At 42.3% G+C, this 11137-nt stretch overlaps 1 gene segment (V, D, J or C); it reads right to left on the minus strand.

Moving 5' to 3' along the window:
* Positions 1–10633, minus strand: part of LOC125104246 (immunoglobulin heavy variable 3-74-like) — a 227296-nt gene extending 216663 nt beyond the window's left edge. Inside the window, 1 exon segment of the V gene segment in view lies at positions 10533–10633. Coding sequence covers positions 10533–10578 — 46 coding nt within the window.
* Positions 10634–11137: the final 504 nt, after the last annotated feature.

The following is an 11137-nucleotide window of genomic DNA, read 5'->3' on the forward strand; positions in this document are numbered from 1 at the left end:
GGTTTTTCTCCCCTCCAATTTCTCCCAACTCCTTTCTCCTCTCCAGCTCCCCAAGTCCTCTGTGTTATTTATTATGCTCCACAAGTGAATGAAACTATATGATGACTGACTCTCTCTGCTTGACTTATTCTACTCAGCATAATCTCTTCTAGTCCCGTCCATGTTGCTACAAAAGTTGGGTATTCATCCTTTCTGATGGAGGCATAATACTCCATAGTGTGTATGGACCACATCTTCCTTATCCATTCGTCCGTTGAAGGGCATCTTGGTTCTTTCCACAGTTTGGCAACCGTGGCCATTGCTGCTTTAAACATTGGGGTACAGATGGCCCGTCTTTTCACTACATCTGTATCTTTGGGGAAAATACTCAATAGTGCGATTGCAGGGTCATAGGGAACCTCTATTTTTAATTTCTTTTTTTTTAAAGTTAAAAAAAATTTTTTTTACTACTTTTCAGCGTAACAGTATTCACTGTTTTTGCACCACACCCAGTGCTCCATGCAATCTGTGCCCTCTCCAATACCCACCACCTGGTTCCCCCAACCTCCCACCCCCCGCCCCTTCAAAATTCTCAGATTGTTTTTCAGAGCCCGTAGTCTCTCATGATTCATCTCCCCTTCCATTTCCCTCAACTCCCTTCTCCTCTCCATCTCCCCATGTCCTCCATGCTATTTGTTATGCTCCACAAATAAGTGAAACCATATGATAATTGACTCTCTCTGCTTGACTTATTTCACTCAGCATCATCTCTTCCAGTCCCGTCCATGTTGCTACAAAGGTTGGGTATTCATCCTTTCTGATGGAGGCATAATACTCCATAGTGTATATGGACCACATCTTCCTTATCCATTCGTCCATTGAAGGGCATCTTGGTTCTTTTCACAGTTTGGCGACCGTGGCCATTGCTGCTATAAGCATTGGGGTACAGATGGCCCTTCTTTGCACTACATCTGTATCTTTGGGGTAAATACCCAGTAGTGCAATTGCAGAGTCATAGGGAAGCTCTATTTTTAATTTCTTTCTTTTTTTAAAATCATTTTTAAAATTTATTTTCAGCATAACAGTATTCATTGTTCTTGTACCACACCCAGTGCTCCATTCAGTCTCTGCCCTCTCTAATACCCACCACCTGGTTCCCTCAACCTCCCAACACCCCACTTCTTCAAACCCTTCAGATTGTTTTTCAGAGTCCATAGTCTCTCATTGTTCACCTCCCCTTCCATTTCCCCCAACTCCCTTCTCCTACTCCCCATGTCCTCCATGCTATTTGTTATGCTCCACAAATAAGTGAAACCATATGATAATTGACTCTCTCTGCTTGACTTATTTCACTCAGCATAATCTCTTCTAGTCCCGTCCATGTTGCTACAAAAGTTGGGTATTCATCCTTTATGATGGAGGCATCATACTCCATAGTGTATATGGACCACATCTTCCTTATCCAATTGTCTGTTGAAGCGTCTCTTGGTTCTTTCCACAGTTTGGTGACCGTGGCCATTGCTGCTATAAACATTGGGGTACAGATGGCCCTTCTTTTCACTACATCTGTATCTTTGGGGTAAATACCCAGGAGTGCAATGGCAGAGACATAGGGAAGCTCTATTTTTAATTTCTTGAGGAATCTCCACACTGTTCTCCAAAGTGGCTGCACCAACTTGCATTCCCACCAACAGTGTAAGAGGGTTCCCCTTTCTCCACATCCCCTCCAACACATGTTGTTTCCTGCTGTGCTAATTTTGGCCATTCTAACTGGTGTAAGGTGGTATCTCAAGGTGGTTTTAATTTGAATCTCCCTGATGGCTAGTGATGATGAACATTTTTTCATGTGTCTGGTAGCATTTGTATATCTTCATTGGAGAAGTGTCTGTTCATATCTTCTGCCCATTTTAAAAATATGATTGTTTGTCTTGTGTGTGTTGAGTTTGAGGAGTTCTTTATAGATCCTGGATATCAATCTTTAGTCTGTACTGTCATTTGCAAATATCTTCTCCCATTCCGTGGGTTGCCTCTTCGTTTTGTTGACTGTTTCCTTTGCTGTGCAGAAGCTTTTGATTTTGATGAAGTCCCAAAAGTTTATTTTCACTTTTGTTTCCTTTGCCTTTGGAGACATATCTTGAAAGAAGTTGCTGTGGCTGATATCGAAGGGATTACTGCCTACGTTCTCCTCTAGGATTCTGATGGATTCCTGTCTCACAGTGAGGTCTTTTATCCATTTTGAGTTTTCTTTGTGTACGGTGGAAGAGAATGGTCGAGTTTCATTCTTCTACACATAGCTGTCCAGTTTTCCCAGCACCATTTATTGAAGAGACTGTCTTTTTTCCACTGTATATTTTTTTCCTGTTTTGTCAAAGATTAACTGACCATAGAGTTGAGGGTCCATATCTGGGCTCTCTACTCTGTTCCACTGGTCTATGTGTCTGTTTTTATGCCAGTACCTTGCTGTCTTGGTGATCACAGCTTTGTAGTAAAGCTTGAAATCAGGCTATGTGATGCCCCCAGTTTTATTTTTGTTTTTCAACATTTCCTTAGAGATTCAGGGTCTCTTCGGTTCCATACAAATTTTAGGATTATTTGCTCCAGCTCTTTGAAAAATACCGGTGGAATTTTGATCAGAATGGCATTAAAACAAGAGCCCAGTACCTGATGGATTCCCTGGGGAATTCTGCCAAACTTTCAAAGAAGAAATAACACCTATTCTCCTGATGCTGTTTCAAAAAATTGAAGCAGAAGGAAAACTTCCAGACTCTTTCTATGAAGCCAGTATTACCCTGATCCCCAAACCAGGCAAAGACCCTACCAAAAATGAGAATTTCAGACCAATATCACTGATGAATATGGAAGCTAAGATTCTCAACAAGATCCTAGCAAACAGGATCCAACAGCACATTAAAAAGATTACCCACCATGACAGGTGGGATTCATTCTGGGATACACGGATGGTTCAACATTTGCAAATCAATCAATGTGATAGAACGAATTAATAAGAGAGGAGAGAAGAACCACATGGTCCTCTCAATTGATGCAGAAAAAGCATTTGACAAAATCCAGCATCCGTTCCTGATTAAAACGCTTCAAAGTATAGGGATAGAGGGAACATCGCTGAACTTCATCAAATCTATCTATGAAAGACCCACAGCAAATATCATCCTCAATGGGAAAAAGCTCACAGCCTTCCCATTTTGATTGGGAACACGACAAGGATGCCCACTCTCACCACTCTTGTTCAACATAGTATTAGAAGTCCTAGCAACAGCAATCAGACAACAAAGAAAAATAAAAGGTATCCAAATTGGCAATGAAGAAGTCAAACTCTCTCTCTTCGCAGATGACATGATTCTTTATATGGAAAACCCAAAAGACTCCACCCCCAAACTACTAGAACTCATACAGCAATTCAGTAACGTGGCAGGATACAAAGTCAATGTACAGAAATCAGTGGCTTTCTTATACACTAACAATGAAAATACAGAAAGGGAAATTAGAGAATCGATTCCATTTACTATAGCACCAAGAAGCATAAGATACCTGGGAATAAACCTCACCAAAGAGGTAAAGGATCTGTACTCAAGGAACTACAGAACACTCATGAAAGAAATTGAAGAAGACACAAAAAGATGGAAGACCATTCCATGCTCTTGGATCAGAAGAATAAACATTGTTAAAATGCCTACAGGGACTTTTGACAACAAACGCAGCAGGGAAATTCAAATCCAATTCAACTTCAGGTTGCAGCTCTGATCTACCTCTGCTTTTGTTTTCTCAGCTCAGACCCTTTGACCTTGCTGGATGAGTACAGGAGTTTGGTTCTGTCTCCACATCCTGCAGTTTCCATCCCTGAGTGGATTTTTTGCATCAGGAAGACTGCAAACTGGCCATGCCATCCAAAATGCACCTGTGTTCACTGCATGGACACATGGAGTGGTGCTAGCAATGTTCCTGCAATACTCTCCTTGGGGAGCACCCCTCTACTTGCTCATAGTCCCGGGCTCACTGCAAGGAGGTGCGTTCCTCTCTGAGTCTCCTAGTGAGTGAGGTTATGTATGTGGACAAAATATGTCAATCATTACTGCAAAATAATATAATAATTGCATAATATTTAATGGGATTGCACATTGAAAGAGCAATTGAACCATAAGACAACTGGATCAGAGCAAAGAGAGAAATAAATTAGGGTATTCTGAAATAAAACACTGGATTTCGAGTTTGAGCTTCAGCATATACAGAAGAAGGAATTTATCACACCCTCATTGCTACAAGAAAATGTGGGATGGGGTGGTTAGGATGGCAGAGGAGATGGGGTCCCTAGACTTGGATTTCTGGAACACAGCTAGGTAGTCATCAAGTCATTCTGAGCAGCGAAGAAGTCAATCAGAGGTCGGAGAGAACAAAATCTGCAAGTCTTCAAATAGAAAATAGATCTCCTTTTGTTATGTAGCAGGTGCAGAGAGTTGTCTTGGGACATATATAGATGTGGGGGTGACATCAGGGATGGAGACTGCTTCTGGAAGCTACCACGGTGTATTGTAGCAGCAGAGCACAACATCTGAACTTTTAGAAGTGTGCTACTGTGGGGGATATGGCTGGCATAAAGAAGCTGAAGTGGCAAAGTGGGACAGAATTCCAGGTTCTGAGGTCTGCTGAGTCACACGAAGGATGTGTGGCACCATTGTGATGCAAAGATGCTGGGCAAAGAGCTTGGAACCCGGTTGAACAGTAAGTCTAAGTGCAGGCTTTCTGGTCTGACTTGCCAAAAACAGTGAACCACAATCTGGTCATGTGACCTCTTTTCTGAGACCTGTGGGCAAATGGCAAAAGTATGAGACTCTCCCCTGGAGGAATAGCATGGTTCCACAGCATAGGAGCCCCTAATGTTGAAGTTTTGAAACGCAATCATGTGCCTGAGATGCAACAGCTCAGACACAGGTAGGGTGAACACGGGTTTCAGATGGAAACATTAGAGAGAAAGGGGTTGATTTCTTTTCTGTGAGGGCTCACTGAAGAGTGGGGTGTATGTGAAATTTCAACCCCTGCCTAGAGAACAGATGCCATATTCAACCTACCCATCAGTGCCATCAGGAAGCAAAACAGTGGCACCTAGTGGAGGACAGACACACCTACACCAAGCCCTGTCCCCTGCTCCCAAGATGTCCATTTCCATGAGTGCAAAACCCCTGAGAATAATCATAGCAGGCACCTGCCCCAGAAGATCCACAGAACAATTTCAACTCAGCAAGTTTAATGATCATAGAGTGTGGCACATTTTCAGTTCCCATGGAAGTAGGCTTAGCTTTCTTTCTTTTTATTCTTAAGTTTTTTATTTTTATTTTTGATTTATTTTCTGATTCATCTTTCTTTGTTTTTTATATACTTGCTCCTTACATTTTTTAGGTTTAATTTTTATAAATACACATACTTATTGTATTTGTGATCTATATTCTATTTAAGAAGCATTCATTATGACAAATCCTCAATTTATATGTCTTAATTTCCCCCCTCTTCTTATTTTAGTTTTCAGAAAAAAAATGAAAGGATGAACAGGCACTTCTCCAATGAAGACATACAAATGGCTATCAGACACATGAAAAAATGTTCATCATCACTAGCCATTAGGGAGATTCAAATTAAAATCACATTGAGATACCACCTTACACCAGTTAGAATGGCCAAAATTAGCACAGCAGGAAACAACATGTGTTGGAGGGGATGTGGAGAAAGGGGAACCCTCTTACACTGTTGGTGGGAATGCACGTTGGTGCAGCCACTTTGGAGAACAGTGTGGAGATTCCTCAAGAAATTAAAAATAGAGCTTCCCTATGACCCTGCCATTGCACTCCTGGGTATTTACCCCAAAGATACAGATGTAGTGAAAAGAAGGACCGTCTGTACCCCAGTGTTCATAGCAACAACGGCCACAGTCACCAAACTGTGGAAAGAGCCAAGATGCCTCTCAACGGACGAATGGATAAAGAAGATATAGTCCATATATACAATGGAATATTATGTCTCCATCATAAAGGATAAATACCCAACTTATGCATCAACATGGATGGGACAGGAGGAGAGTATTCTGAGTGAAATAAGTCAAGCAGAGAGAATCAATTATCATATGGTTTCACTTACTTGTGAAGTATAAGGAATAACATGGAGGATTTTGAGAGAAGGAGAGGAGAAGAGAATTGGGGAAAGTCTGAGGGGGAGATGAATCCTGAGAAACTGTGGACTTTGAGAAACAAACTAAGGGTTTTGGAGTGGGTGGCGAGTGGGGGCTTAGGTGAGCCTGGTGGTGGGTATTCTGGAGGGCACGTATTTCATGGAGCACTGGGTGTGGTGCATAAATGATAGTTGGAACACTGAAAAAATAAAATAAAATTTGAAAAAAGAAGATATTGAAAAGAAACGAAAGGATGGAAAAATTCACCCTAGAAGAATGAATAAGATGTAGATCTCATTCCCAGGTTTTTAATCAATACAAACATAAATATGAAGTCTGAACTAGAATACCCAAGTTTTGTAGCAACATGGACGGGACTGGAAGAGATTATGCTGAGTGAAATAAGTCAAGCAGAGAGAGTCAATTATCATATGGTTTCACTTATTTGTGGAGCATAACAAATAGCATGGAGGACAAGGGGAGATGGAGAGGAGAAGGGAGTTGAGGGAAATTGGAAGGGGAGGTGAACCATGAGAGACTATGGACTCTGAAAAACGATCTGAGAATTTTGAAGGGGTGGGGGGTGGGAGGTTGGGGGCACCAGGTGGTGGGTATTGTAGAGGGCACGGATTGCATGGAGCACTGGGTGTGGTGCAAAAATAATGAATATTGTTATGCTGAAAAAATAAAAAAATTAAAAAAAAAATAAAGTGATGATTGTAAGTATACTAGCTGGACTTGAAAAAGGACACAAGACACTAAGAATTCCTTACTGCAATGATACATGAACTAAAATTGAATCAGGCCCAAATGAAAAACAAACAAGCTCTAAAACGAAGACACAATCCCAAGTGGAGGCAATAAAAAATAAGGATGGATGGAGAAGAGCAAATTGGTGGTATACAAGATAAAATTATAGAAAATAATGACTGAGAAGATGATGGAAACCAAGATAATGGACTGCAAAGGTAGGCTTAGAAAATTCAGGGTCTTATTAAAACATAATAATATTTGTATCATAAGAGTCTCTGATGATGAACAGAGAAAAAGAGGGGGATTAGGTTTATTCCATAAGATAGTAGCTGAAAAGTTCTGTAATATGCAGAAGGAGACTGACATCAAAATCCAGGAAGTATAGGGAACTCTTGTTAAATTCAACAAAAGCTGATGATCTCTAAAGCTTATCATAGTCAAACTCATAAAATACAACACAGAGAAGGAAAGAATCCTGAAAGGAACTAGGGAACAAAAGAGCTTAACCTTTAGGGCTTTCAGTATAACATAACTCTGTAATGTGATGATCAGAATCAAATCCCACAGAGTCATCACATCCACATCTTCTGGAAAGTTTGAAAAATCATCACCCTTATATTGAAGTTCCAGAAATTCTAGGAAACCATGACTCCCTTGTACCAAGTTTCTCCTTGTGTGTGTCCACTGCATCATTTCACAGAGCCCTTTTTGGATAGTCAACTGGTTAGTCCTGTCTGTGGGAGGGAACATGTGACAAACCCACTCAGAACCTTATTGAAGGAACTTATCAAGTACTTTTCACAACAAAAGCAGCAGAGAAACTCCAGAGGATCAGTGCTTGGGTTCATATGTCACTAATGTCTTCATCTGTTCCAGCTGCTGTAACAAGGTACATAGATTGAGCGACTTTAAACAACACACACTAATTTCTCACAGTTCTGTAGTCTTGGAAGTCCCAGGTCAAGGTGTAGACAGATTTGGTGTCTGGAGAGCCTATACATCTTAGAGTGTCCTTTCCCTGTCACTTCACGTGGGGCCAGGAGGCAAGGATCTTTCCCAGTCCTGGTGTGTAAAGGCACAAATACCATCATGAGATTGCCCTCTCCTGACCTAAATGCTTCCCTAAGACCCATCCTCCTCATCCTATAACATTGTCATTAGGATTCCTCTGTGATGGTAGAGGTCACACACATTGAGCTGACAGCAATAACTAAAGGATCAATTAGTTATTCCCTGCAGGTGGAAGGTCCCTCCAATCCAGCATCTCAACCTGAGGATTCTCATGGATCCAGTAGAAGCTTCTGGTCTCTGTGTGCACACAGGGGACACAAGACCTCCAGAATCAGCTGGTGACCTTGGGGTGTGTACAGACTCCACCCCAGATACTGGGTAGAACTCGGTCTATTTTATCATGATTCTATTGCTTGTGCTTTTCCATGGATCATTCTTCCCATTTTCCAAAGATTCATTTTCTATTTAGAATGACCACTTCTCTTTTTGTTCTCACAGTTTTAAAACTTGTTTAGTGGATTTAGTCATCATGACATATGCGTTGATTATTTTCTGCTAGTTCCTTGAGCTTTGTTCATCCCTCTTCTCCTCTCATCCTACACATGGGATCTCTAACAAGAATGCAAATCTTCTCCCTCTTTTGATACAGGTAGGAGACTGACTCCCCAGAAGCCCCTCCCATAAGCAGTACCCTGTCAAGACCACAGAAACACAACAGACACCCTGAGCCAGTGTCCTTCCCTGGCTCTCTATTCAAGCACTTAAGACATTCTGAGAGGCCTGCCTCCTCTCAACAGACTTGATGGTTAAGGTGATAACAGTTTTATAATCACGTGTGTGTGTGTGTGTGTGTGTGTGTGTGTGTGTGTGTGTGTGTGTGTGATCTTTAGACTCTGTATCCACACCACATCCTGGTGCAGGTTTCCTCTTCTTTCCCACGTTGTCATTAACATTGATACTGTGACCATGGTTCAAGATAGAGGCTCTACCAGGGCTGTCAATTCTCTTGCTTTGGATTGCTGATTCTCATGGGTCCAGTAGAAGCTTCTGATCTCCGTGTGCACACAGGGGACAGAAGACCTTCAGAACCAGCAGGTGACCTTGGGGAGTGGACAGCTTCCCTTGCAGACCCTGGGTAGAGCACAGTCTACTTCTATCATTGTCTTTTTACTATGGTGCTTCTATGGATTATTCCAATTTTCTAAGGAGTCATACAATTTTCTACTTAGAGTGGCCAGTTTCCTCTTTTGTTTTTTCAGTTTCACACATGTTTAGTGGAATTAATCATCACATTATTCCCTGCTAGGTCCTTTACCTTCATTCCTCTCTCTTTTCTGCCTGCCTCACAGATGGAAAATCTAAGAAGAACACACCTGTTCTCCATCCTTTGATGCATATGGGAGTCTGACTCCACAAAAGCTCCTCCCATGAACAGGACCCAATCCCCACCACTAACCCACAGTACAAAACCTGAGCCAGTGTCCTTCACTGGCTCCTTCTATGCATTTATGTCTTGCTGAGAGACCAGCCCTACTCTCAACAGACACGACTGTGAAGGTGATGATGGTTTTATACACGTGTGTGTGTGTGTGTGTGTGTGTGTGTTTGCATGCATGTGTGGTCTTCAGACTCCACATCCACACCATGTCCTGGTGGGAGTCTGTCACTTTACCATGGTGCTACTAACCATGCTGTGAACATGGTTCAAGACGGTGACCCCCACCAGGGATATTTCATCTCTTGCTTTCGTTTGTTGATACCCTTGTAGCCTCCTGTCCAGCATGCACGTTATGCCACTTCTGGCAACCTTGCACATTGAGCTGGATGTTCCTGTGATGCACAATGAGTGCAGCTGGAACTCTTGAACGTACTCTGGTGATGTGCATGGAGACATTCATAATTCATTCAAATTTGGGGCCAGGAAAAGCAAGTGCATGTGACACTGACTTTTGCACTTGTTACTATAGTAGTTCTTCAACTTTTCAATTTTTATGTCTGAGAATGAATAGGTAAGCACAGAATCATGTGTCCACAGAGGTTTCCTGGGGGAACAGCTATAAACAGAGAGGAAGCACCAGATCCTGAGAGGAAACCTGCCCATAACTACCATCTGCCTCTGCTCCTGCGGCTAAAGACAGAATTGGTGAGTAGTGTGCACCCCCTTGGTTGTCCAGATCCCCTCCTATGGTGAGGTTTGTATCTGAGCTCACACTGATGTCCCCTCACTCTGTCTCTCACACAGTAATACACAGCCGTGTTCTTGGTGCTCAGGCCGTTCATCTGCAGATACAACGTATTCTTGCCATTGTCTGCAGATGGTGTATCCGCCCTTCACAGAGTCTGCATAGTATGTGTAACTACCACCACTGCTAATATCTGCAACCAACTGCAGCCCCTTTCCTGGAGCCTGGCGGACCCAGTTCATGGCATAGCTACTGAAGGTGAATCCAGAGGCTGCACAGGAGAGTCTCAGGGACCCCCTAGACTCCACCAGCTGCACCTCACACTGGACACCTGCAGACACAAGGCATCTTTGTCAGGACACTCTCACACAGCCAGTGTTTCTCTCATTCATGTCCACTCTCACTCTCAAGGTCTCTTATTCCCTGTAAATTACCTCTTAAAAGAGTAACAAGGATAACCCAGCCAAGCACAAACTCCATGGTGAGTTTTCTCTATTCTGTCCTGATTCATGAATGGGAACACCTGGAAATTTGGTGGCTGAGGCTCCTCTTCCAGCTGCAGGGTTAGGGTTGGTCTGCTTTAATCAGCAGAAGGAAGCCTCTATTTTCATGTCCTCTTAGTATATATTCAGCTTTGGGGTCTATGTGAACAGAGAGGGCAGTGACCAGAGCAGATTGGTGTGATTGCATTTGAAGTTGCAGTATTGACAATATTATTATGCTGTATATGACAACAAAATAAAAAATAAGACATTTTAATTATGATTTTCCAGAGCACATGCTTATCCTCCACGTGCTACCTTCTTTTTTACACATGAACAGAAATCTTTACATGTAGATTTCATGTGACCTCATTAAGAGATGTGAGTGTATACCTAGAATTTTAGATGGTTTTTGAGGGGTCTAAAGCATGTACTGGTTAAGCGCGACCCCATAATCTGTACAGGGTAAGAGTGACCCCATGGTCTGTTCTGTGCTCCTCCCACAGGATGTACTGCACCCATGGACCACATGCAGGACAGAGTGTCAGGCTCATGAG

This window comes from Lutra lutra, chromosome 7 (assembly GCF_902655055.1).
Source record: "Lutra lutra chromosome 7, mLutLut1.2, whole genome shotgun sequence".
Classification (NCBI taxonomy): Eukaryota; Metazoa; Chordata; class Mammalia; order Carnivora; family Mustelidae; genus Lutra; species Lutra lutra.